The 27,785-nt window shown below is 45.9% G+C and overlaps 1 protein-coding gene and 2 non-coding genes across 4 annotated transcripts; 1 reads left to right on the forward strand and 2 right to left on the reverse strand.

Annotated features, from left to right (window-relative positions):
- Positions 1-1,643: 1,643 nt before the first annotated feature.
- On the reverse strand, positions 1,644-1,728 carry LOC135313737 (small nucleolar RNA SNORD45). The gene has a single exon (XR_010373265.1). It is a non-coding gene; the product is annotated as a small nucleolar RNA SNORD45 (small nucleolar RNA).
- Positions 1,729-3,634: 1,906 nt separating this feature from the next.
- On the reverse strand, positions 3,635-3,716 carry LOC135313720 (small nucleolar RNA SNORD45). Its single transcript, XR_010373249.1, has one exon. It is a non-coding gene; the product is annotated as a small nucleolar RNA SNORD45 (small nucleolar RNA).
- A 1,603-nt stretch (positions 3,717-5,319) lies between these two features.
- On the forward strand, positions 5,320-27,785 carry LOC135313435 (uncharacterized). 2 transcript variants are annotated; one of them, XM_064452269.1, is made up of 9 exons: positions 5,320-5,627; positions 8,787-8,947; positions 10,439-10,491; positions 10,601-10,745; positions 17,206-19,111; positions 24,566-24,657; positions 26,456-26,603; positions 27,007-27,105; positions 27,639-27,785. In XM_064452269.1, exons 5-9 carry the CDS (start codon positions 18,885-18,887, stop codon positions 27,679-27,681), a joined length of 609 nt encoding a protein of 202 aa, XP_064308339.1. In that variant the 5' UTR covers positions 5,320-5,627; positions 8,787-8,947; positions 10,439-10,491; positions 10,601-10,745; positions 17,206-18,884; the 3' UTR covers positions 27,682-27,785. The 2 variants fall into 2 exon arrangements, 1 of the variants encoding a protein (XP_064308339.1); XR_010373085.1 differs by lacking the exons at positions 17,206-19,111; positions 24,566-24,657; positions 26,456-26,603; positions 27,007-27,105; positions 27,639-27,785 and adding an exon at positions 12,257-14,522 and having other exon boundaries at positions 5,365-5,627.

The raw sequence follows: 27,785 nt of genomic DNA on the forward strand, positions 1-27,785 counted from the left end.
GGTCGTTAGGAAAGTACAAATTCCAGGAAACTACAGTATCAACTCAAGCCTGCTCATAATCACCTTCCCCTGACAAAAAACACACCCCAAAAGACAAAAACAAATAACAAAAAAAAAACAAAACAAAACAACAACACACCAACAGGGATGTGCCTGTCCAAGAATACTGTAAGGTACATGTAATATTTCCAGAAAAATTTTGAACTGCTGTGCAGGCAAAGTAGTTGCCATTTACAGCATTTTAAGGAATACATGAATACGCACACCAAATCTAATCCCGCCAGGAAACGCCAACTGCAAGGCAAGGAACATACCACCCCAACAGAAAATACATCATCATTGGTTTTGGTTGGGCTCCACACACACACACAAGCAAGTCTGAACGTGTAACATTTTATTTAAGTAAAATTTGGTTCCCTGCAGTTCATCTCTTGCTATCTAAAAACATTAAGAAGTTCCTAAATCATTATAAGAACAACTCTAGCTGAACTCTTACATGCTTTCCAAATCCCAGCTCTTCTTTTCAACAGCATAAGCACACTTATTTATTTTTATGTTAGCATTACATACAACAGCAGAGATTTGTTTCTAGCTGAATTTTGGGATGGGATGACAACACCCTGGACTGACAAATTTGCAGTCTGTGCACTGCTACTGTTTGGATATGCACAGGCATAGCTTAAGCAGCTGGTCAGTAATAACACAGTCAAAGCCTGCCAGCAGTGACCAGTTTCAAAGGATAAGATTTTTATGTATGCTATGTTCCATTTTTAAACATAATGAATAAAATATAATTGCAGTAACTTCAGAGAAAAAAACATGAACAATATGATTAGACAAACTGCACAGTGAGGAAAAATAAAGGTCTGAGTAGGGAATACAAAGATTCCTAAGGTAGCACTGACTTTAGCCAGTAAACCCCTGTGACACAGCGCCATATTAACACAACAGTGCTGCACTTGAGCCCCAGCTGACTTTATGTTTTTACTCCTAACTCATGTCATCTGTAAAAACAGTAATTGATGTTATTGATAATAAATCCTTACAGAAGAGACAGCTGAAACAAAGGAATATTCTTGGGCCAACCCTGAAAAATGCTAGCAACTTTAACTTTCCACCCGTAGAGTTAACTGGAATCTTACAACTGCCAGATAAAATTACAAAATCACAATAATTACAAAATTACAAAAATGCAAAATGAAACCTACAACCCCAACAGAAAAATACATCCCATACATTTTTTTTCTCCTTAAAAAGAAAATCTGAACATGTGACTTAATTGTTATCAAACGAATATACGACATGACCCTTCAAACATTCTGGATGTGTAGTTGGGGGCTAAACAGTATTTGTGAATTAAGAACACGCGTGCTAGTTAAGACAGGCAGGTTATGTTTACCACCAAATCTATCAGCATTTGCTACACTGTTCAACTTTGGGTATCCAGAGCTGCAATCAGTTAACGTGAAAGCACCTCCTATTAACATCCAGTATTAAGCTAAGAACTGTACCTCCCTAACGCGTAAATGGAAGAAAACTCAAATTCTAATCCAGCATAAGGAGGAGGGGGCACAATTTGTGACAGGAATTTGATTTGTGTTTTGAAAAGCTCCAAGGTGCAGTGTAAGGAAACTGGAGTTTCCTGTGTCTCAGAGTAATTCTAGAGCTGAAGTGGTGACAGACATCGACTTTAGATCAGATAATACATGCCAGCACTCATCATTGGCCCAAGAAGGCAACCTCCCTCTGTCCTGCCCAAGGGTTTGGAATCAACACACTTTCATCATGAAAGAGGTATTAGTGGTAGCGTCATTACTTGAGATGGGACTAAAGGTACATTACACAAGCAACCAAGCAACTGTTTGGAAGCACTAGAGCCTTTTGGGTACCATTTTTCACCACGGTTTGCATGAGAAGAAAAACAACAGACGGAACAGATGCTAAGAAATTTAATCTACAGTGGAGATAGCTTTGGTGAACAGATAAGACTGAGACTAGATCCTTTTCTCAGCAAAAAAGTACACACCAAATAAATAAAATACTCAGACTGGCATAATTTGTAAGTTATACAGGAAAAAAAAAAGCAGATGTGAGGAACATCATAAGATCTGACTACAACGTTTCTTTTGTGTAGCACTAAAGTATAAACACAGTACACATATATAAAAACTGTATGTATTTCCTAAATGTATGGTTCATATACTCATTACATAATTTTAAAATATATTTTAATACACAGTAATATTATTTCTGTGTGTACAAGTACCTATAAAATCCAAACCTTTACTTGTCCTCTGACCATACCCATCTTTCACCTCAACGTACACCAAGAAGTATTCATAAAAATCCAAAAGTGATTATCTACAAAATTCCAGTAAAGCCTGTAGCTAAGAAATATTTTGAGAAGACGTCTGCATTCTTCACAAATTTTGCAGCAATCACCACCAGTTAAGGAACGTTAAAAGCACAACGTTCCCAAATCTGGTAACTTTTTTAGAAGATGAACCCTAAAGTTTTGCCTGTTACTTCTTTTTTGCCCTCAATATCATACTGAAATAGTTTTTGCCATTGGTATGTAACAGCACCTGGTTCCTAAGCCTGCGATCATCACGATCATTAACTAAAAGTGGGGGGGTTTTGGCAACTACCCTGGTACATTTACCTGGACATGCGGAGGGTCAACAGAAGATGAGGATTTGAACCTGTCCTGGCACTTATTCCACCACATTCATGCTGGCATGGTTTGATGAATGCCAGAACTTCATCCACCTTCATTCGGTGCAGCCATCCCACAAGATCCACTGCTGTCTGCCCCCAGGAAGCACTGCTTACCCTCAAATACTCTTGACAGACTACGCCCCTAAGCAGGGCATTATTTTATTTTGATGCTATGCTCCTCTGAATAAGGACTAGAGCAATGAAAAAGCCTTAGTTAACACTTACAAAGTTTGCAGTACATCACACATTTTCCAACCCATTAAAACTTAGGATGTATGAGCCACTCATAAGTATGACCTGCATTACACATGCCTGTACACACACACACAGGCACATGTGCCTGTACACACCTACACCACTACATGCAAGTAGTAAGGCACCAATTCACTTTAGATCATCAGTTATCACCTTAGCATCCAAACTAACACTCAAATCCCCATGAGTCTCAAAAATAACAAGTCTAACATTTAATGAAACTTACTGTCAAGTGCCAAAGCTGCCACAACCAGAAGCTGCACTAGGAAGGGAATTCTCATATGCATCTCTCTCTCTCCCCTGTTGTTTACGTACGCTACCCGTAAGCATTATTTTCTTGATGCAGTACTTCAACCCATGTGTTTTCAGCACAGCAACAACAATCATAAGCAACAGTGCCTCCAGTTATTTTGTGGACACTAAACATAACTGCCAACTTTATTCCACGTCCAGACATAGGCAGTTATTGACATTTTCCAAACGCCTGGAACTGGCATCCAATTACTGGGGGCTACATCTGGTAACCTGTACCTCTAAAACCGGTACTGCTAGTTGCAGTGTTTATCAACCCAAGCAAGAACAGGGCAGTGCTCTGCCGAGACTCAGTACGTTATCCTATCAGGGGAGCCATGTGGAAATACAGATACAGCCCCTTGCTTCCCAGGTCTCAGAGTCATTCTAGAGCTAAACTGACCATCTTAGATTTATGCTCAGATAATACATGCCAACACCCATCCCAGATCATGGGGAACTAACAAAGCACCTCCCTTTGTATGTCACAAGGGAGGTCAGGGCAAGAGAAGAGCAGCTAGGGAGCACGCACCCAACCCCTAACTCTCAACGTGGGAGTAAGGATTGTTACTCTTAAAAGCACAGCTGTACTGAAGTAAGTCAGTACGTACCTAGTCACCTTCCTTTGTCCCATACAAAGCCATATAGGCCATGCGTTTCTCCAAAAGTAACATGCTAGGGGCACCGGGTTTTCTTATTGCTTCCTTTTGTGGCGTGACCTTTAAAAAGCACCAAGATAGCATCAGTTACAGTGTCACAGGATCATAGACCATTAAGGTTGGGTAAGACCTTTACGATCATAGAGTCCAACCGTTAACGTAGCACTGCCAAGCCCACCACTAAACCATGTCCCAAAGTGCCACGTCTACATGGTTTTTTGAACGCCTCCAGGGATGGTGACTCCACCACCTCCCTGGGCAAGGGCAGCCTGTTCCAATGCCTGACCGCTCTTTCGGTAAACAAATTTTTCCCCGCTACCCAATCTAAACCTCCCTTGACGCAACATGAAGCCATTTCTTCTCGTCCTGTCGCTAGTGACTTGGGAGAAGAGACCAGCGCCCACCTCACTACAGCCTCCTTTCGGGTAGTTGTAGAGACCAAAAAGGTCTCCCCTCAGCCTCCTCCTCTCCAGGCTAAACAACCCCAGCTCCCCCAACCTCTCCTCACCAGACTTGTTCTCTAGACCCTTCACCAGCTTCATTGCCCTTCCCTGGACACGCTCCAGCATCTCAATGTCCTTCTTGCACTGAGGGGCCCAAACTGGAACACAGTATTTGAGGCGCTGCCTCACCAGTGCCGAGTGCAGGGGCACGATCGCTTCCCTACTCCTGCTGGCCACGCTGTTCTTGACGCAAGCCAGGATGCTGTTGGCCTTCTTGTTCACCTGGGGACACTGCTGGCTCATGTTCAGCCAGCTGTCAGCCAGCACCCCCAGGTCCTTCCCCACTGCACAGCTTTCCAGCCACGGGGTTGTTACGACTGAAGTGCAGGACCCGGCACTTGGCCTTGTCAAACCTCATACAATAGACGTCGGCCCGTTGACCCAGCCTGTGCAGATCCCTCTGCAGAGCCTTCCTACCCTCAGGCAGACTGACACTCCCCCACAATTTGGTGTCATCTGCAAAATTCCTGAGGGCGCACTCAATCCCCTCATCCAGATCATTGATGAAAGATATTAAACAAGACTGGCCCCAAAACTAAGCCCTGGGGAACACCCCCAACCGGGTTTAACTCTACTCACCACAACTCTCCAAGACCGGCCATCCATTCATTTTTTTTTTATCCAGCGAAGAGTACCAGACGCCTCCCCGCGGCCTCAGCCGCACTGCCAGGCCAGGCCGCACCGCAGGACCCGGAGCGGCCAGGGCCGAAGCCCCAGCGCTGCCTCAGTGCCGCAGGCGTCAGCGGTCCCGGGCCGAGCCCTTTCCCGCCACGCCGCACGTAGCACCCACCGCCAACGCCGCCCGCGCCGGAAAAAGCCTCGCGCTGCGGGGCGGGCCAAGAAGGAGCTCCTGGCAGGGCCCCGCTATAGCTGCCGATGGCGTTCGCCTGTCCCGCGCTGGCGCACTCAGGCGGTACCACGGCCGGGCAGGACCCGGAGGGTAGTCAGGCGCCCTGCGGCGGGGAAGGACCCCGCCCGGAAGCGGGGGCTCCACAGCGGTCGCCGCCGTCTGTGGAGGAGCTGGCCTTAGAGCTCAGCCCAGAGGAGGGGAGGGCACCGGTGCTCCCCTTAGGAAATAAATCCCTTTCCTTCCTAATTAAAACTGATTACTTTGATTGTGCTGTTAGTTACCAATGTTGGACTCTGGCAGACGTCATCCGTGCCAGGCGGGAGCATCATTTTGAGACGCTGAATGAAAAAAGTACGTATAATGCTGGCTGGCATCGAGCAATTGATAACAAGCTCTCTCTTTCTGGGCCTGTTTTCCGGGGGGGGTGGGGTGGGGGTATTTGAGGGGGTGTGGGGAAGGGGTTTGGGAGGTTATGGGGGGCCATTGGGGTTTTATGGAGGGGGATGTCGGGGAGCTTTGGTGTTTTTTTAAATACAGCAAATACTTGTCCAGCATGTCACAGAATTGATCTTCCCGCAGGTAAATAAGACACAGGTTTACAGCCATTAAACACTTCATTAAACAATGCAAACATCACACCTGATGACAGAATGTGTACCGTCCAGCACTATATTCAGAGGGTGGGTGGCAGGGCCCATAGTGAAGCAAGGGCATTTCAGTGAGTAGCTGCAAATGAATTCACAGAAGGGTTCAGGTGGGAAGAGACCTCTGGAGGTCACCCAGTCCACCCCCCCTGCTCAAGCAGGGCGACACAGAGACCCTGTCCCAGGCCTGTGCCCAGCTGGATACTGACCGTCTCCAAGGATGGAGACTCCACAACCTATCTGGGAAGCCTGTGCCAGTGCTTGAGCCATGCTCACAGTATTAAAAAAAAAAAGGTGTGTTTTCTTGTGTTCAGGTGGGATTTCATGTGTCTTAATTTGTGCCCATTGCCTCTTGCCCTGTCTGTTGGTGGGCACTACTGAGGAGTGCCTGGCTCCCTCAACTTCCTTCCATCCCATCAGGTGTTGATGCGCATTGGTAAGATCCACCTGAGCCTTCAACAGGCTGAAGAATCCCAGCTCTCTCAGCCTCATGCTCCAGACCCTCCATCATCTTTGCGGCCCATCTTCTGACTCTCTCCAGTATGTCCATGCCTCTCTTGTGCTGGGGATCCCAGCCATGGGCACAGTGCTCTAGATGCAGCCTCACCAGCACTGCATGATTTACCCAAGAAGTCTGGGGAAGGTGCATTCTGCCAGTGCTGAAAGAAGGGCCTATCCAAGTTCAAAAAAAAAAAAAAAAAATCACAAAAATTCCCCTTTCTCAGGAAATGTATTTAAGTGATACTGATGGAAAGGAATAACAGGTTTAAATATACTGGATTTGAAAAAAATGTGATGCTGTAAGTCATTCTTAAGGAAAAGCTACGCACTTTCACTTGAATCATCCTAATGGAACATTTACTTAAGAAGCGTAGCAGTGAAAGATGCCATGTCCTCTGAAGCTGGTATTCTGTTACTGCTGCATAGTATCTAAATCCCTAAAACCGACACCTGTGCAGACAACAGCAGTGCAGGCCTTAGTACTGCTGAGCTGGAAGGGCTGTTGTCCTGGTTTCAGCTGGGATAGAGTTAAATTTCTTCGTGGTGATAATGTGGAGATGTTTTAGTTGTTGCTAAGTAGCACTTACACTGGTCAAGGACTTTTTCAGCTCCCTGTGCTCTGCTGGGTGCACAGGAAGCTGGGAGGGGACGCAGCCAGGACAGCTGACCCAAACCGACCAGTGGGATATTCCATACCCTATGATGTCATGCTCAGTATATAAAGCTGGGGGAAAAAGAAGGAACGGGGGGGACGGTTGGAATAATGGCGTTTGTCTTCCCAAGTAACCGTTACGCATGATGGAGCCATGCTTTCCTGGAGACGGCTGAGCACCGGCCTGCCCATGGGACGTAGTGAATGAATTCCTTGTTTTGCTTTGCTTCCGCGCGCAGCTTTTGCTTTACCTGTTAAACTGTCTTTATCTCAAACCATGAGTTGCCTCACTTTTACTCTTCCGATTCTCTCCCCCGTCCCACCAGGGGGGAGTGAGCGGGCGGCTGCGTGGTGCTTCGTAGCTGACTGGGGCTAAACCACAACAGCTGTTCAGCTGCTGTGGGCTGATCATTTCTTAAAATATTTTAACAGATCTTTCTACTCTTGTAAACCTTCATAGCACTAATCCACTGTGGATTAGGACGTGCAGAAAGAGAGAAAACTGAAAAAATTCCAGTGTGACTTGAGTAACTACAGCGGGCTATATGCAATAAACCACATGTGCTGGTTTTGGCTGCGATAGAGTTAATTCTCTTCACTGTAGTGCCTGTAGCAGTCAGGGGCCTTTCTAGCTTCCCATGCTCTGCCACGCGGGCAAGAGGCCAGGAGGGGCGGGACCACAGCCAAGACAGCTGACCCCAACTGGCCAATGGGATGTTCATTCCATACCATGTGATGCCATGACCAGTATATTAACCGGGGCAGTTGGCATGCAGGGGGACAGTTGCAGCTTGGATACTGGTGGTGTTGGGTTGGTAAGTGGCTGGTTCATGTGCTCTTTGTTTTGGGCGTTCATTCCCCCTGCCCTGGGTTTTGCCTGTCTTGTTATTCTCCTTTTCATTGTGTTTTTGTTATTGTTTTATTTTAATTATTAATGAATTTATTTATCAAACTGTTCTTATCTTAGTCCACAAGCTTTTTCACTTTTACCCTTCTGATTCTGTCCCCCATCCCGCCGGTGGGGCTGAGCTGCCGGCTAAACCACACCACCACATAAAGATTTTGAGAGATGGTCTTGTTCTCTCAGATGCTCTCATCAAAAGTCTAGTAAAGTTCTCATGAAGTTAATGGAGATAGGGGGTGAAGAAGGATGGGGAAAATGTCTTACCTGGGAAGGAAGTACATAATTTAGGTTTTACAAAGTAGGTTTTGAAAGAGCGGGTGGAGGGGCCTGTGCTGAAGGTGGTGTATTTTCTTTGACTAGCCTTTCAAGGCCATAACAAATGTTCATTTTCATCCATTTATTCCCACTGCTCCTTCTTAACCAATACTCTTTTCAGCACAGTATTTCTATTTTTTTAACCATGTATTCTTGCATTCTCCTCTAGAAACACTCTGCATCTTCTCTCTCTTCTGTTTGGCTTGCTGGCAGCAAAGCCAGAGGTACACAACAAAACACGTATGTAGGCCTAACACAGAAAAAAGGCCATATACTCCACAGGCACAGTGCAGTGTGATTCAAGGGCAACATAGTTCAGGAGTTTGTTTCACCTCCCAGTTCTGTCAAAACTTGGTTTGGCAAATGGGTCAAAGGCATGCAAGTTCACTTTCTCTGTAGTAATGAAATGGGATCATCTTACCAAGAACCTTACAAAACTTTTAAAAAAGAAGACATTATAACCTGTGGTTGCATTAATTATTTTTTTGTTTCAGAGGAAATGGTTCATTCTCAAAGTGAGTTCTCTGACTGCTGCTGCTCAGCCCATACCTAAATTACTTGCAGATGAAGACAGCCATGAAACTCAAAAGTGTAGAGACCTCAAGACCCAGTCTTCTTAAGTAACCTTAAGAAAGGCTTTGGTTTATAAGCCAACGTGAGTAGTTTCAAGCATTGTTGACAATTAAAAAAGGGAAGTCTTCTGAATTTGAGAAACTAAGAGTTCTATCACAGTAGCCTAGATTTGTACCCAGACAGAAATCCAGAGCAAAGCATGGACATGTAAGAACATTGCCAGTAAACACAGTAGCAGAATTGTGTCATACTGAGAAATATCAAGTATGTGGAAGAAAAGAACAGGTGGAAAACAAAGTTTCTATACATGAAACAAATGGCCAAGAGCCTATACCATCTGGAATTGGGCAGTAATACAGGAAATGTAATCGAGAGACATGGATGAAATAATTGTGAAGACTTTCCTGTATTCATTTGGGGATGAAGGGGAACAGAAAAAAAAAAACCACCAAAAATGTAATACTAAATCTGATTAATCTGAACAATTAAAAAAAAAAAGAAAAAGCATTCTTGATGGATCAGTGTAATGGAAAATGTGAATAACCGGCATCCTGTAAAATCGGTCTCAACTTTCAGATAAACTTCTAACCCTTCCAGCCTCTTTCTCTAGAAGAGCATGGAACCTGACAGGAAAAAAAGCCCAATCATAACAAAGTTCAATTACTTATTTATTTCCTCACTTGCAGGAGTGCAAATAGGACTAAGAACCTTTAGACCCCAAACCAGTAGTTTTCTATCCTTAGAGAGAAATTCTCGGCTAGTGAGCATACATTTAATTTTAAAGTCAGCTGTAAAAGAAACTTCAACTACCTAGAATCTTAAGAATAACAGCTGTTATAACTAACATTGCAGATCATGGTCCACTTGCGTTTCTTGATGTTATCTATTTTGGTATGTTTTATCTAGTCATTATTAATGTCAGAAAGAGGTGAAAAGATAAAGATTACTGGTTTTGCTGAATGTAACTAAATCGTTCCTGCTGAATAAAGAACTGTAGCATAGTATATACTAAGAAAAATAACTATGGGATGGAACATTTTCTTGGTAATAATAGTGCAGAAAAAGATCTGGGGATAACGGGTGACTGGGCTAAACATGAGCAAATATTAGAATGTTTTGTTCTTTTTGAAAAAAGAAATAAAAAGAGCTAATTACTCCAGGTCATGCCACACTTCTGTTAATACAACATACGCAACATAATTAATCGATGATACTCAGCGCTGGTGATATCTCCGCTGAAGTAATCTGCCCAGCTTATGATACCAAAGTTTCAGACAGAAGGTTTAGAGCACAGCAAGAAGTGATGAAGAGAACAGCATTGTACATAAACCATCTCTACTTACAGAATACCAAAGCAAGCACTGGTATTTTCATCACTGTTTTCTCCAGTGCTTTCTTCTGAGAGTTCAAAAGCTTCAGAATGGAGAGTCCAAGGATTTCAGAGTTACCACATCAGAAAAACAAAACTACACTACTGAATTTATTTCTCTTATGTAGGTTAAGTTTTTGATCTAGTGCAAAGAGTTTTGTTTGCAAGGATTTGTCTGATTTAATGCCCTTTCTTTAATTGCAGGATTATTGCTCTCATCCTTAAAACTTTTTTCTGTGCGTACATCATGATTTCAAGTAAGTAGCCATTAGTTTATTCTATATAAAGTGTGTGCATTACTATAAAGATCACATTCTCTTTTAATCTCCTGGCAAATTTTAGCATCTCTCGTTAGTTTTTCTACAGGGTATTCAGTATTAAATCCATTTCCTCCAAAAGCCTGCACTGCCTCTGTAGCTACTTGGTTTGCAACATCACCCATGAATGCCTTTGCAATGGAAGCATAGTAGGTGTTCCTGCGACCAGCCTCAACACGCCACGCAGCTCTTTGGTAAGCCATCCTAGCCAGTTCCACTTTCATTGCCATTGCCTCTTGTATCAGAGCAGCACTGACCCATGTTTGCTTCCTGAAAAGGGAAGTTCACAGAGGTGCAAGTAAATTGGATTCTTCCAAGGTACAACACACTTTCATTCTTTAGTTTACTCAAAGCATAAAGTAAGCTCCCCTGCCCCCCCCCCCCCCCCCATTTCAGTCTTATCTAAAAATCACCATATATACAACAAATGGTAGTTTTGCATTTACAGACCAGCATGCCCTTAATCTGTCAAAGCTGGGCAGTTTACTTTCTCTGTATGTGAAATCAGTTCTGTAGCTGTTATCACGTGTTTGTCTTTTTCTAGCTCAACTATATCCTGTGAGGTGGGAGAGGAAAAAGTAAAGAACCTAATATGCAGCAGCAGTAAAATACAGCTGTACTACAAACAAACGAGACTTTCAAGTTTTCAGATTCCTGGCCTAATGTTCAATGTCTAGTTTTGCCTGCTACTAAAAATAGTACTTTGCATCAGTGTCTTTGAGGTCTGTGCCTTGAGCAGGAGTAGCTGAAATTAAAGCACACTATATGTTTACAGTTAAAGTTGTCCACCTTGCTTCTTACACTTGCAAGGCATACTACTTCACATTAATGGGCACTTGTCAATTAAATGATTCTCAAAGATTCTTTTGCAGCTGTGCAAAGTCATCTTATTTTAGACCATTACAAATAATTCTGTATATCAACTGATATAATTAAGTACGTCATGAGTGGTTTCCGTATGTTGTAAAAATTGAGAGATCACTGTATATGAGCACATGAAAACATTCAGCTGCATAACAGTCTTTTTCCTCCAATGGCAATTTGTTGCATTATTGGTTTAGAAGTGAATAATAATTCCTGGCTTGTCAAATCAGAGATATACTGTTCACCTTTCTTCCAATTTGGATTCCAGGGCTATTTGCTTCCACAACGAACCCAGTAAAGGCTTTGCTTCCAGGAGCCTTTGGATCTGGATTGGTACAAGCTAGCAAAAAATACCTAGTGTAAAACAAAGACAAGGGAGTCAGTTTATCCTCACAATTAATAATCAGATACTTTTTTCAGCTAATGTGTTAAACATTTTTATGTGTCTTTGTACCATAGAATAAATCTGTCAATAAGTAAACAACCCTCTTTCCTTGGCCCTTCTAAGAATAAACTGAGAGGGAGCGAGAGAGAGGAAGTTTCAGCGCACCTCTTACTGCAAAAGTCAAGGTTTAATAAAATTACTTCAGATCAACATGCAAAGGTTCTCCTCCTTTTCCATGTATTGTAAGCCTCGATATTATCATCAGCTTCACAAGTCATACAACAGAAACCCATTCACAGCACATACACAAAAATCAATGCTTAGGAAATACAGTATTGCATGCAAAATATTAAGTTATCACCTGATTTCAAAGATCTGTGTTCTCCTAAGTATAAGTTGTAAATAAGTTTTTTGTGTGTGTGTTAGAAATTGAACAGCTGTAAATTGCATTTACAGTGTTCAGCAATATCAGAAGATAGCTGACCGATCCTCTTTGATGGTTCTGCCTTGAACAAGGAAATAAATAATGAAAAAAATCAGCTTTCTACATGAATGTAGAAAGTTTTTCACCTTGAATTAAAATGAATTTGTGTTGGGGGTGACAATGATAAAGAGGTCTATATTGTAAAGCGCATTCCATAGACGCCGCAGTGAAATCTGGATTCTTGGACTTGGAAAATGTCTTCCCATAAGAAAATAAAATGTAACACCCCAACCCTAGAGCTTTTCTATCTTCGCTAAAAGTGAGAGGTGTTTCCAGTAGAGTCAGAAGCAGCTGATCTCGCTCACCACCCCCACAAAGAAAGGTGCCTTGTGAGCCTCTTGAGTACTTTGCAAGTTAACTCTTAGTGTGCTGCCTTTCCCTGAAGAGAAAGCAGAATTAGTTTTGTTTGATAGCAGCAAAAATTGAGAGGCATTCTTGAATAATTTGTCATGTCATTGCTCATTTTCCTTTTTAGGCATTGCACAGCACTAAGCCTGCTTTCTTATACCTTGTTCTGATAAACTAGTCGCTAATTGGAGTGTAGTGGGGTGAAACATAGTGAATGTACAGATTTGTAAGAGATCTTTGAAGAAACACTAGTATCTAACTTGGGAGGGGACACCTCAGTACAGAACAGAATAACGGAAAATGTAACGTGAGGCCAAAGTCAACAGAGCAGTTTGCTTTCCCACCATTTGTGAGCCACATCTCCTGGCCATTAATAACATATTCATCTCCTTTCTTCTTGGCCTTTGTTTTTATACCAGCCGTATCAGAGCCTGCTCCAGGCCTGTTATACAGTAAGCCTAAAAGAAAATAAAATGCAAAATCCTGAGGAATAAAAGTTCTGTTCTTAAGCAACCATGAATTATTGCAGAATTATGTGCACCACACTAATCTGTACAAGTTTTAAGTGAACTGTGTGGAAAACCCCAAAATACTACATCAAAAAACCCCAACAACTGTCTGAGCAAGAATCCAAACATGTATGGGTTAATTTTCCGTATAAATCCATAATAACACATAAAATCGTCTTTTACTTTTAATGATAAACAGAACCGTTCTGTAACTTTTAATAAGTCATCACTTCCTTATGCTTCACTGTCCTGGTTTCAGCTGGGATGGAGTTAGTTTTCCTCCTAGTAGCTGGTACAGTGCTGTGCTTTGTATTTAGCATTAAAATAATGTTGATAACACGCTGATGTTTTAGTTGTTGCTAAGTAGTGCTTACACTAGTCAAGGACTTCTCAGCTTCCCGTGCTCTGCCGGGTGCACAGCAAGCTGGGAGGGGTGGGGGCACAGCCAGGACAGCTGATCCAAACTGACCAAAGGGATATTCCACACCATATGACATCATGCTCAGTATACAAGCTGGGGGGAGTTGGCTGGGGGAAATGGCGATCGCTGCTCGGGGACAGGCTGGGCATCAGAGGGTGGGTGGTGAGCAATTGTATCATGCATCGTTTGCTTTGCATATTATTATTATTACTACTGGTACTGTCACCGAAATCGGGAATAAAACTCCTTAACACCAATGTAGCATTAAGAAGCAGGCATTCTTTATTACGGCACCGGATGCACGGGGGATAATTCCTCCTAGGGTGCATACCGCAAGTCATGATAGACAAAGTTTATATTGCTCAGTTATATACGTATGCATTAGATTTCCTGGAACTAATTATAATACTTGCATCTTAATTACCCATGTGTTTTAAGTCCCAGCAGGGGAGTGAGCGAGTGGCTGGGTGGTGCTTAGTTGCTGGCTGGGGTTAAACCACAACATTCGCAAACTCTGATATGAAATCTGAGGATCTTTAAAATTTGAAAATAAGAGCACAGGGTAGCATTTGATAGTTACTGTGTTCTTCACTGTATGAGGCTTAGTTGTTCAGATTTTAATGCATTGCACATGAATCTTTATTTCTTTCTATCTATGAAATACTGCTTAGATAATATTTTAAGATTCATAAATGCAGTTTAATGCCCATCTGAGTTGAGTTTGTGCTTATATAAACCTTGGATTTTTCTTAAACTCCTACACCTTCTCTCAAAGGGGAAATAAAAGGTATTAAATGTTCAGTAAGTGACACAGGATGGTTTCCCAGATAATATCTTCCATTTGCGTATTGAATGTGTCTAATTCAATATTCCTTGACTTTCAGTAAATGCCACTGTTTATTTATAAACCAAAATGGGCTACATTGTGAGTAGATATTAGTGTTTTTTTAACAAAACAAAAACATGATTAATATGATTTAGGAACAGTCTACAGCATTCCTAAGTTATACTTACACACATCATCGGTTCCTCTGTCATTCTTCCTAAGTATTTTTTCTGCTGCTGCTCACTTCCTGCAGTGATAACTGGCATTTGCTGAAAGAAAATATTTAGACCATTAAGCCATCTTTTTAAAGGGGGTAAGAAAACTTTAAAGGAGGTAAGAAAAGACAGAGCATACTGCTAGGGAGTTTACCTCAGTGGCGGTTTGAACCTCTGTACATCCATAAGCTAACTTTTCCGTAAGGCGTGCTTCAAAACTGCCAAGGCCAAGACCACCTAGAGTTGAAATGTTTCATTGATTAAAATGAACTTAAAGTAAAACATATTAGTGATTTACAAAAATTAATTATCAAAAATGTATTCCTCCACATACACTTGATTGTGCACTGTGTGTGATTAGACATTCCCATGCCAGCTTTTTAAATAAAGTTTTGTCAGATTAGTAACAGATGACTTAAAAATTGCCCTTCGCAGTCCCAGGGTGATTGCGTGCTTGATGTGGGGCAAGTTGCACAAAATGGCAAGAATGTACCACTAGCATCTTTTGACTGCTCTACACCTGAGAATTTTCTTAAGAGTTCTTAGGAAGCAGAGAAAGGGCCACTAGGGCTCCTGAGCTACTGCAACACTTAGGAATAAAAAACCAAGTGTCCACATCAGTCAGAAAACCAACTCAGTAACCTCCTTCTGACAGAAGCCAACACTTTGGGAAATGTATAAAGTAACGACACAGCAATAATTCCTCAGAATGCTTTCCCCAGCCCTCTGGTGACTTCCTCAGCCAAAAGTATCTTTGTTAGCTAATCCTTGACAGATATTTCTTCTGTGAATTTGCCCAGTCTCTTTTTGAACCTATGTACAATTTTGGCACCAATATCATCCAGGGGCAATGAGTTTCACAAATCAACTACACACTGAGTGTAGAACCACCTCCTTTCATTTATTCTGAACCTGCTGTCTGCTGACTTCATCTGATGCCTTCTAGTGTACTGAAGGGGACAGTGAGCTATCAAGCCCTTGTCACACGCTCCATGACCCTGGTGTTTTAGGCATTTCTTATACTGAAGCTGTTCTTTATCTTTTATCATCTTTATCATCCTTTTGGGAACCGTCGCCATTTCCACAATACCCTTTTGAAGCGGAAGGACCTGACTCCATAATGAATTAAAGAGGCAAGTGCAATTCAGATTCAAGGAGCAGCATAATTATGGCTTCTGCTTTTTTCTTCATTGCCTTCCTAATTTCTTGCCTTAAGTTTATGTTTTGGACTGCTTCTGGGCATTATACTGGCATCTTCACAAAACTGTATATTACAACCCCCAAAATCTCTTTTTTTTTCCAGAGGTAGTGACTAGTTTAGAAGACACCGTTCCATCTGGGAAGTTTGGATTGCGTCTTTCCTTCCTTGTATGCATACTTTTTCCTATTTTGAATTTCACCTGCCATTTGGACAGTCACTCAGTTTCATGACCCTCTCCTACAGCTCTTCACACCAGCCTCATCCTCTCTATACCGAATAACTTAGTATTATCAGTAAACTCTATGACCTCACTATTGACCTCCTTTTCCAGATTATTTATAGATAACCCAAATAGCACAAGCACCAGCAAGACTGTGCTGCTGATTTTTTCCACTATGAAACCCGATCATTTTTCAAATTCATTTCTGAAGTTTGAGCATTTTATACTAACCAGGCATCCCTTGTTCACACACTTCTTAGCTACTGGGGGTTGGACTAGATGATCTTTAAAGGCCCCTTCCAACCCAAACCATTCTGCAATTCTAGGATTCTACTTCAGAGAACTCCAATTATTTTTTGTGCCATGACTTCCTTTTAGGAAAACCCTTCTCTACACATCATGTTTATGTGTGTCCGCTATATCTGTACTTCTTACTTGCTCTTAAGTTAGGTGGTATATCAGGCTTTCCCAGCTCTCCCTTGCAGATCTGGTAAAGCAGTGGTGTCCAATTTGTCACTTGTAAGTTTTAATTCAATAACCAAGGGATTACACATTGCAATAGTCCTTGAGTTTCCCTAGAATTTGTGGCTGAATAAATATGTTCCTCACAATTGCTCTTTTTATCCCTTTGTTCCTTAACTTTGTGGATTAAATTTTTGATACAAGATATACCCTCTGATAAGTCTTAAAAAAAAAAAAAAATGGGGCCTGCTATGAACATTTCCCCAACTTCATTTTCAGGTAATATACATGTAAAAAAGAAAATCTAAAATGTAACATTTTTTTCCATAGTCGTATACCTAAGCACTGCCCACTGCCAAAGCACTGTTCTACTGCACCTCACCTAAACTGAAAAACTGTCCTTCTGGAACAAACTCTTAAAGCCTGTGTGAGAGACTAGATCAAAATATGACCTTCTAATTTCTCTGCCTCATCAGCTGACACAGTGCACCAGGGGAACATTAGGCTGTTGTAATCATGGCGGAAAATCTAGTCATAAATTACTAAATCATGATCTAATTTGTTGCCTGATTACATCCACCCTTAGTAATACTTGTATGTGTTGACCTGCCTACTGATTAAATTTAGATTGTTCAAGCATGCAGCTATTCATTTTATACAGAATCCATAATTACAAATATAAATCTCCTCTAAGGCCTTTTCTTTGTTTTATTTTACAGATTAAAAAGAATGTTTACTTACCACAGCTTTCTGGTATCTGTGACTTTATAAGACCAAGTTCCCAAGCCCATTTTATGAGTGGAAGTGGATACCGAAGGTAAAGAAAAGTCACAAATTTTTCCAGTTGCCAGACTATGAGAAAAGAGAAAACAAGTCTCAGTTCCTTCCAGGATAATCCAAACTACCAGGACCCACCTTGCTGGGCCTCTCCAGAAATCGAAGAAGCTCAACTTCCTCTTTCTCTTGAGATAAAACCTCCACTGATCTCTAATCAATGCCTACAATGCACGCACTTACGTCTGACAAAATTATTCATAAAATAATGAAAATGGAGTAGGAAGTACCATGTAACATAAAATGTATCACCAAAAGAAACGAGAAGCATGGTGTGCTAATTAAATGAAGGAGGAGACGGAGCAGATAAATGTTCCTTATTTGAGGATTCTGGCTAGTCAGTTTCAAACATCTAGCCGCTGACCCACTAAATTTGCTTTTACATGTATAATATGCCTTGATGAGGATGAATTTCTGTAGCTAAGACTACATTCAGCTATTTTAACATTGTAAAAGCCAATGTGAGACAATTCAAAGCTAAGGCAATGTTCTCAACAAGAAAGCTCAAGACAGACTTTAGTTAAAAAAAAGAAGAAAACCTCACAAATATCACACACACGGCTTTCTCTGGCCTTCCTGAGCCAGAGAAGAAAGTAATTTTGGTTTTGAAATACTTTTTTTTAAAAAAGACTAGAAATCTGTTCAGAATAAACACCTTCATTGTAAATTCATACTGAACTGCAAAACAGTTGGGTTTTTTCTTAACTCTGTGATGTGTCCTTAACTGTTATATTTCTTTCAAAAACTGCAATACTTACCAAAGCTAAAGCCAGCTCCAGGTTTGCTTATATGTACGTTTTGAGTAGGTTTACTAGAACATGATCTCCATCCATGCCCTGCAGTGGGTCGGAGCATCTGGTAAAGAAAGAAAAGAACATGAGGTGTAAGATCTTTCCAGCTCAAGTCTCATAAAGCTACTAGCCTGACTGCAAGCACCAGTGCCCAATGAAGCATGAAGAACACAGGCAATAATAGGTATCAACACAGTGAAAAAAAGGTTTTTTTCATAGAATACTGAAAACATCTATAAATTAAAAGGTGAAGAAATACAGGAACACCACTGCTAGGCATAAAAGCGCTGAATACTGAACTGTTAAGTGAGTGTATTAATAGTTCAGGGTGGTATTTTCCAGTAGGCAATATACGTAAGGATGTGGGAGACCACCTGCCTGCTCCGTCAACCTCCGTATTGTCTGACTCAGTGGATTCAGCGACAAGTCACCGGTATCCATGCTCAAACTCAATTTCTCGTGCATTCCACCAGCTCTGCCACCCCGGTGGAAACACCACTGTGACAGCGGCGTGCTTGTGGGTGGGGCTGAACTCCAACCCCCGGTATCCCAAGTGTCACCTTGCATCTCTGAGGGCCAGCTGCTCTCGCTGGTGCTGCCTTCACTGACCACCACTGTCGCAGCGCCGCTTTGGGCCGGTGGTTGTGCCCGGTTGTGCCGGGGGACATTGCCGCTGCTTGAGGGAAGGGTGCGGCTGCCCGGCCTCCCTGACCTAGCGCCCTTCACCTTTCCCTTAATTCAGGAGCACTCTGGAAACGGGGAGAGCAGGAAAAATGCCAGTCCAAACACAGTACTGCCTGAGATGCGAACCCTTCATGCTGTCTAGTGGGAGGCTGTCAGTGGTTGACATGGAGACCTCATCGCCCACAGGCCCTGCCATGGCCCAGGTCACAAGCCCTGGGGCCCAAGTGCTCAGCCCCAGGTACAGCCCCACAGCCAGGGTCAGAGCGGTTCCTGCTGCTGCTTCAAGGATCGCCAGCCCGAGCCCTGACAACTGGAGGTCGGTGTTTCATGCCCGCAGGGTAGGGTAGGGTCGAGTGGCCTCCTCGCCAACAGGCGGCTCCAAGCTTTGGAGCAGGCCTGCTCTGGTGGGGACAGGCCAGGTGCCTTGGCTGTCCCCAGGCCTTCAGGTGGGTCTCATGCTCAGGGACAAGCCCATGTCTGTTGACAGCCTTTCATAAATGGGGATTTCCAGACATGGAAGTTGTTTCTCCCTTCTGGTGAGAGCGTGCACTGGGGCTTTGTTGTCAGAGAAGCAAGTGGGGAGCGTTCCTGGTTGGATGCAGCTCCCTTGGCAGCTGCTTGTGCTCCTCTCTCGGCCTCAAGGTCTGATATGTGCCTCCCCCCCCCAGCCCAAGCTATGCTGCTGGCTTTTGGGAAACGGGGGTACCAAGGGTGGATGGTTTTAGCACAGCCAGGAAGTTGCGGTCAAGCCGTTGGGGAGGTTTTCGTGCCTGGTAAGAAAAGTGACAGGTTTCTTTTCTTAAAAAAATTATTTTTTTCCAAGGAAAGTGCAGCGTTTAGCTCTGATTGCTCCTTGTGTGGATTGTATCTGTCCTCAGCCAGGCATACAGTAGCTTTTAGGCGTGGAATGTGACTATTCCAGGGTGAAGTGAGCAATCGGGATCCCAAGCCTGTTTTGTTTAAGGCAACCAGCTGAAAATGCACGGTTAGCGCTGTCTGCGTTGCTTCCCCTTTTGACTGCAGTGCTCCCCTCTAGTTCTCTGTAATTCTCACTTCTACTACTCGGCTCCATCAGGTTTAAACTTCTGTAAATTGATGCCACACTTTGCAACTGTTTCTACTTGATTCTTCACAGATTTGAAAATTCCCTGTTCAGATCTGTCTACTTTCTTCTCCCCCCTGTCCCGCAGACTGTATTTGGCTGCAGGGACTGCAGAGTCTGTGTTTCCTCCTTGTGGTGAGGAAAATATGGACATGAAAAAGAAGTAGATAGTGATTCTGAAAAGACCCCTTCCTTTGTGTTCATTTTCACATGCAATTGCTTGTTGTGGGTTCTTAAGTGGTATGTGTTACTGTGAGTCTTAGCAATCCCTTGTTGGCATCCCTGTGCTCAGGAGGTGCATCAGAAACTCTGTTTGGGCATTGGATATGTCAGACAAGTAACCCTAGCCCTTTCTGAAAAATAGCTCATGGGCGAGTTAGTTTCTTGGCCGTAACAGCAGGGTTTCTGTTTGCATCAGCAAGAACCCAGGAGCAAACCCTGCTGACAGAAGCCCTGAGAAGACGGGGAAGACTAGAGAGAGAAGAACAGATCCAAGAGTTAGGCTACTTTATCCCTGATGGTGTCACACCTCCTGGCATGGTGACTCTGGGTAAGGGTGCTCTCAGGGTGTCTTCTGACCTCTTCCAGTGCTCACCACCAGAGAGCCATTGGCCCTGGGGGAAGGGCGGCACCCCCCTTCTGTGTGCACCCCAGGACCTTGCCATGCCGCATAACCTCCTGCGCAAACAGAAGTGGCTGATAGTCAGCTTCTTTGGGGAGGTTGGTGTGGGCATGAGGAAGGTGCTGGGAGCAGGCTTCATTCAGATCATCAAGGGGGTATGTAGGGGGCCGAACAGGAGTGAACTGCTGCCGCTGCCATATGTCCTGTGTGCAGACCCAGGGTGGTTCCAGTGGAGGAAATGGTGTCGTTTCAGCAAGGGGCACTTTCTCTTGCCTTACCATCAGGGGACGACTCCCACAGTCTGGAAAGCTGGAGGGGAAGGGGAGGGCAGGCATGCAAGAAGTGGTATGTCATCTAGAGTGGGTTGTGGGGGCGAGGGTACCTGTTGCCTCATGGTCTCCAAAGAGAGTCACTGCTCAGTACTGTGGCCGCCCAGAGCCTGCTGCAGATACTGAACCGGCATCACATTTCCCAGTGTCGATACTCCATCTTTCCCCCACCATTATCGTATATACCTGTTGCACTGCCTTGCAGCACATATCTGTGCAGCACTGCTCACCCTGAGCTTCACGTCCCACAGGGTACAGCGGTACAGAACTGTGAGGACCACGCTCAGGTATACAAGGGTTTGGCAGTGTAGGTGTTAACTAATAGTCTAGTCCAAGCCAAAACAAGCCTTCTGGAAAGGCAGGGGTGCTGGGCAGCTTGGCATGTTAACAGTCGAGAAGTCTGCTGAAGGCAGCGACAGCCCAGTAAAGCTCAGTGAGTTGTTCATGCTTAAACCTCACCGGGTTTTCGTTATGCTGTACTTCTCTGTAGAACAACAGCAAATCTCATTCCACCTACCTCTGGGGCAAGCCTTGATGAGAGACAAGGATCAGGAGAACCCCAGAAGGGGTCGGCCTCCCCCAGCATTGTCTCTGCCAGGCAGTCCTCAGGGCAGTTGCCCTCCGTCCCGGACTCCAGGAAGTCAGGGATTTTGCTGAAGGAGGCACTGCTGGCAAGGCTATCGGGGACATTGGGGAGGATGTTTTCGGCGTCCACCAGCGTCACTGCCACCAATTGCTCCATGTTGCAGCCGCCCTCTGCCCTGTACTCCAAGAGGTGGGTGAGCTTGTTGAGGGAGGTTGTCAAGTCAGGGACGTTGGGTATGTCGAGGACGGTGGCCCCGCCATCCCCCAGCCCCGCCACCACCGCTCCCTCCTTGGGAAGAGGTGCCCTCCACCACATACTCGGAGAGGTCAGGGAGCTCATCGAGGGTCTCGGCAGTCAAGCTGGGGCCATTGCCAGTCAAGATGGTGTCCTCACTGTCCCCAAGCCGCGCCACCACTGCTTGGTCCTGGGGGCAGTAGCCATCTGCCATGTACATGGCGAAGTCATGGAGCTCATTGAGGAAAGCGGTGCTGGTGAGGCTGATGGGGAAATCAAGGGGAAAGCAAGGACAGTGTCCTCACTGCCCCCCAGCCCTGCTGCCACCACTCGCTCATCGGGGCAGCCACCCTGTGCCACGTACTCGGAGAGGTCAGGGAGCCGGTTGAGGAAGTTGGTGGAGTCGGTGACTTCGTCGATGGTGACCTTGCCATTGCTAGTTTGTCCCCCTCCCCCCAGGTTCCTCAGTTTAAAGCCCTCCTCACCAAGTTTGCCAGCCTGCTGCCAAAGATTCCCTTGCCCCTTCCAGAGAGGTGGACTCCATCCCTCCCTAGCAGTCTATGGTTGCTGAAGAACGTCCCATTGTCATAAAAGCCAAAACCCTCATGTCGACACCAGCCACGTATCCAGGATTTGATTTGTATTATTTGCCTATTTCTAGTCACCCATTTTTCTCCAACAGGCAGTATGGAGAAGATGATGACTTGGGCACCAATATTTTTCACTTGCTTTCCCAGAGCTTTATAGTCTTGCTCAGTTCTGCCCAGACGCTGGCCTGCAGCGTCATGTGTGCCCACATGGAAGAGTAGAAAAGGATAGTAATCAGTGCTCTTAACAAGGTGTGGCACCTTCTCAGTGACTTCTTGGATCTTAGCTCCTGGAAGACAGCAAACCTCTCATGACTCCCTGTCAGGTCGGCAGATGGGTGCCTCAGTGCCTTTTAACAGAGAGTCACCCTCTACGAGCACTCATCTCTTCTTTTTGCAGTATCTACTCTGTGCTGCTGGTACAGTTGCACCTTGTGGACCTTGCTCGTGGGTGTCTGCAGTAACTAAAGCTACAAATCTGTTGCTGGTGGTGATAATGGGAGGTGGGGGCTGAGGCAGAGCCCTGCTATTGCGGGTCACCAGGGTCTAAGGTGCCCCCTCCTTCTCAGTGTTGTCTGCTATAGGGGCATGGTTCTGGGGCCGCCTATCTATCTCTGCCTCAGTTCTACTAATATTTATATTACTCAGCCTTTTAACTGCCTCCTGCAACTCAGCCACCTGGCTCAGCAGATCATCGACCTGTGCACACCTTGTGCAGGTACTTACCTTCTCACCAGGCGAGGGGTTGGGGCACACGTTGCAACCTACTGTCTGTGCTGAAGCCTCCAGATCCGTCTGGGTGGATGCGTCAGACCCCTCTGGGGCTTTCGCCATGATAACGCTGCTATTCGCTCTGCGGCGAGCGCTCACCATCCCAGCAGAGACCAAAATAGAGAGCTTCCCGGGCTGTGGGCCTACAAGCGGGATGCAGCACCCTCCCTGCGCGAACTGCCGCGCCACACCCTTTCTGATGTGCCACGTCCTGGTCGCTGCGCTCCTGGTCGCTCGTGCTGCCTAGGGGCGGTTTAAATCTCCCGTGGTTGCTCGTAGCAATGCCCAGGCCACGTCAGCCTCCCTCGCGAGAGCTGCCAGGCTGCTCTGCACTTCCTCAGGCTTTCCTCGCTCTGGGAACCCCCTTGTCCACCCCGATCTAGCGCCCAGCCGTGTAATTTACCATTGCCGCTGCTGCGTTCGTCGCTGACTCAGAAGCGGAGAGCGGCAGTGGGATGAAATATTGGTGGGCAGAGCTGGCTGGGAGGTTACCCGGAGGGCAGGAGCACCACGAGGAGTGAGAGCCTGCTGCTGTACCTGCCCTGGTGGTTGGCCAGTGTGGGGTTTGTCTGGGGCAAACAGTGTCACGGGGAGTCAGTCCTCATGGCGATCATTCTGCCAGCACCTGCCTCAGCCAGCCTCACGAGGGTTTGATTTTTCATGCCACAACAACTGGCTGTCTCAATGATTTCCCATCCTGCTGATGATTTCCTGTCCTCAGTGCTGTTTTCCCATCCCCACGATGGTCTCCCATCCCAACAGTCATTATTTCACACCCTAGCAGTGATTTCTCAGCCCCGTGATGGTTTCCCATCCCAGCGGTTTCCCATCCCCACGATTTCCCATCCCAAGCATGATTTTTGCCAGGAAGTGAATTTCCTGTCCAAGGTGAAGGGATAGGGCCAGCACTGGTGGCCCCGTGTGCTGGTTTTGGCTGGGATAGAGTTAATTTCCTACAGTGTAGCTGGTATAGTGCGGATGGCACATTGATGCTTTTGTTGTTGCTGAGTGGCGGCTAAGTGTCGCTAAGTAGCGCCTATAGAAGTTGGTGATTTTTCCAGCTTCCCAAGCTCTGCCACCTGGGCAAGAAGCTGGGGGGAGGAAGGGGCCACAGCTAAGGCAGCTGACCCAAGTTGGCCAATGGGATATTCCATACCGTATGACGTCATGACCAGTGTATTAACCGGGGCAGTTGGCGCGCGGTGTGGGAGGAGCAGTTGTGGCTCGGGGACTGGTGGCGTTGGGTTGGCGGGTGGTGAGCGGCTGTGTCACGTATTTTTTCTCTTGGTTGTTCCCTCCCCCCGCCCCAGGTCTCTCCTCTCTCTCATTATTTTCCTTTTCATTGCATTATTATTGTTGTTATTATTACTGTTTTATTTTTATTATTAAACTGTTCTTACCTCAACCCACGAGCTTTCTCACTTTTACCCTTCTGATTCTCTCCCCCATCCCGCCAGTGGGGGAGTGAGAAGCTCCTGCAGCAGGAGGGGCTCCAGCCTGGGGCCAGCTGCAGTAATCACGGTTCTTTCCCTCTCCCAGAGGCATCACTGAGGGTTCGGTTGTCTGTTCCTCCCCTGGGAGTGTCGTCGGCTGGGTCTGGCTCAGGCTGAAGTTGAAGAGATCAGAAGAAGGTAAAGCGGCTGGAGAAGGACATGAAGGGGATCTGGCTGGAAGCTGCCCCCAGCTGCAGGCAAGAGGCAGCTGGCCTCTCTGGGTGAGGAGGGGTCCCTCTGAGTGGTCCTCAGCAGAGCAGATCAGCAGCGTGCACCACGGTGTCTGTGCATAACCAAAAGTACCGTACAGCCATGTAGTGTGTGTGTGTAGTGTGCACCTAGGAAGCCTCATACTGTAAGAGCTGTCTCCTACTGTCTATTCTTGTGTCCTGCTCCCTGTTCCTTCTGCTCTAGTTTCCAAGCCCCTTTCTTTCTCTGCCATTCTGCCTGCTCCTTTTTTATTCTTTTTCTTCCTTTGCTCTCCCTCTGTCCTGGTCCTTGCCCCTCTTTATTTCTTCCTCTGTCCTGCAGCCCACCACTGCTTTTCAGCTCTCTGCCTCTTTGTCCGAGTCTGTGTCAGTCCCTGTTTTTACAATCTCTCTTGGCCTCTTGCCTGTCCTGCTCGTTCTCTCTGTGCCTGTATGTCCCACTCCCTATCCCCGTCCTCCTCTTTCTCTCTCTCCTTCCTTCTCTTTCTCACTCTCTCCCTCTATCCTGCTCAGTGTCCCTGGTTTTTGTTTTGTTTTGGTTTGCGCGTTTTTTGTGTTTTTTTTTTTTTTTAATTCTGTATCCCACCATCCCTGTCCTCCTTCCTGTCCATCTCTTATTCTCACTGTCTCTCTGTCCTGGTTTCCTGGTTTCAGCTGAGATAAAGTTAGTTTTCTTACTAGTAGCTGGTGCAGTGCTGTGTTTTGGATTTAGGATGAGAATAATGTTGATAACATACTGATGTTTTAGTTGTTGCTCAGAAGTGCTTACGCTAGTCAAGGAATTCTCAGCTTCCCATGCTCTGCCGGGTGCACAAGAAGCTGAGAGGGAGCACGGCCAGGACAGCTGGCCCAAACTGACCAAAGGGATATTCCATATTATATGACGTCTTGCCCAGTGTATAAGCTATGGGGAGTTGGCCGAGGGGTAGCGATGGCCGTTTGGGGACAGACTGGGCATCGGTTGGCGGGTGGTGAGCAATTGTATTGTGCATTACTTGCTTTGTATCTTATTGCTACTACTACTATTCTACTTTATTTCAATTATTAAGCTGTTCTTATCTCAACCCATGAGTTTTCTCACTTTTATTCTCCTGACTCTCTCCCCCATCCCACTGGGGTGGTGGGAGTGAGTGGGTGGTTGCGTGGTGCTTAGTTGCTGGCTGGGGTTAAGCCACGACACCCTCTCTGCTGCTGCCTGACCCCCTTTCTTTTTTTTTTTTCTTCTTCCACCTCTCCACAGGGCTCCTGATCCCTCTCTTTCTCCACCCCTCTGTGTGGCTCAAAATCCCTGTCTTTTTCTCTCTGGCGTTATTCTTCTGTGTTGCTCTGTCCTGCTCCTCATCCAGCTGTTTCTTGCCTGGTCCCTGTGTCCTGCTCCCTGACCCTATTCCTTTTCCACTCCCTCTCTGTCCTGCTGCCCACACCAAATCATTTCTCCATCTCCCTCCTGCTCCCTGTCCTTATTTTTCTTTCTCTGTCCTGCTCCCTCTTTCTGCCTCCCTTCCTCTCTCCCTGCTGCTTCTTTCTCCATCCCTGTCCAGATCCCTGCCCCTTTTTCTTTCTTCTTGCTAGCCCTCTGTCCTTTTCCTTGTCCCCACCTTTTCTGTCCTGCAGCCCAGCGCTGTCTTTTCCGTCTCCCACCTCCCCTGTCCTGCTGCCCAACCCAGTTTTTTTCCCCCTCCATCTCTGTCCTGCTCCTTGTCTTCTTATCTTTGCCCGTCTGACAGGTGATGTGAAGATGGCCACTAGCGACGTCCTGGTGGCTCTGGCCCGTTCCCACTTCCACTTTGTCATGTCTGAACTCCAGAGCCACCTGAAGGCTGTGAGGAATATCCCTGATGCTCCTCACCTTGAGCAAAAAGGCCCGCAGCTACGGTATGGCACCCTTGGCCTCCTGGTCTGGGTAAGGGCCTGTGATAAAGGGGAGAAGGGATCCTCGCCCTCCCTAAACACTCTGTGTTGAACTGGGGGACTATGGAGTTGCTGTGCCTCCTTGCTCTGGGCCAGGGTCAGCTGGCAGCTCTGCCTTACCAGCCCAATCCCAGTTCCTGAAGGGTGGGAACCTGCCGGAGACAAACCCGTGTGGTCTCTGCCCCCTACTGTCCTCCCCGTTTCCCCAAAGGTCTTCCCTGTGTCCCCCTTGAGGAAGGCGGCCCTCCCCATGCCCTCTGGCATGTCCTGCATGGCCCAGCAGCCTCAGCCCTGCCAGGGATGGTCCCCCAGTCTCCTGTGCCTCTCACTGACCCTCTCGGTCCCTCTGTCCCTGCTTTTTCTGCAGCCCTGCAGTGCATCCCTTTTGTGGGAATGACGCTGCTCACCCTGTGCACCATGCTGAGCTGGGTGAGGAGTGGCCGGATCCTGCGCGCCCTCTGCAGTGGTGAGTGTTGGCTCCTTGGCCAGGGCCCCAGGGGCAGGGGCTGGGGTGGCCTTCAGTACCTCTATGTGATCTCAGAGGGAACATGGTGGGTGTCAGCCCACAGCAAAGTCAGGCCTTGGTGATCCCAAATGCTGTGAGTGTGCAGAAAGCACAAGAGAAGCCCAGGAGGTTTCTGCAGGTAGGACATGGCAGTGCTGCATGGTGTAACTCCTGGGTCCCTCCCCATGGTTTCTGTTCCCCTGCTTTCTGCTGGGATTAAAATCTGTGCTCTGAAAGGCCGTGTGTAAGGGAAGGGGAGGGGATGGGGGAGTGGCCTCTGGGGAGGAGAAGGTGCGATGGGGAGGAGGATGCAAACAGTGGGCTGTTTGAATCCAGACACCTCAAGAGCACAAACTGCCCTCAGATCCAGATCTGGTCCTGGGCTGAGCCCTGCCAAGCCTGGGTCTGTCCTTAAAGCAGGCTTGGGTGAGAGTGCAAGGTACAGTCCCTGCTGCAGACCCTCACATGCTCCCTTTTCCTTTCTCCTGGTACAGTTCTGGAACAAAGGTGAAAAGGAGTCAATACATACTTTGGTAACTGGGAGCAATGCCTCTTCCCTCGCAAGGGGGTAGCACAGTTCTGTGAAGCCGCTTACCTGGTCTTCTGATATGCCATGGTAAACTGGCTGGACTGCAAGGATG

Source organism: Phalacrocorax carbo, chromosome 5 (genome assembly GCF_963921805.1).
Source record: "Phalacrocorax carbo chromosome 5, bPhaCar2.1, whole genome shotgun sequence".
In the NCBI taxonomy this organism is placed as follows: domain Eukaryota; kingdom Metazoa; phylum Chordata; class Aves; order Suliformes; family Phalacrocoracidae; genus Phalacrocorax; species Phalacrocorax carbo.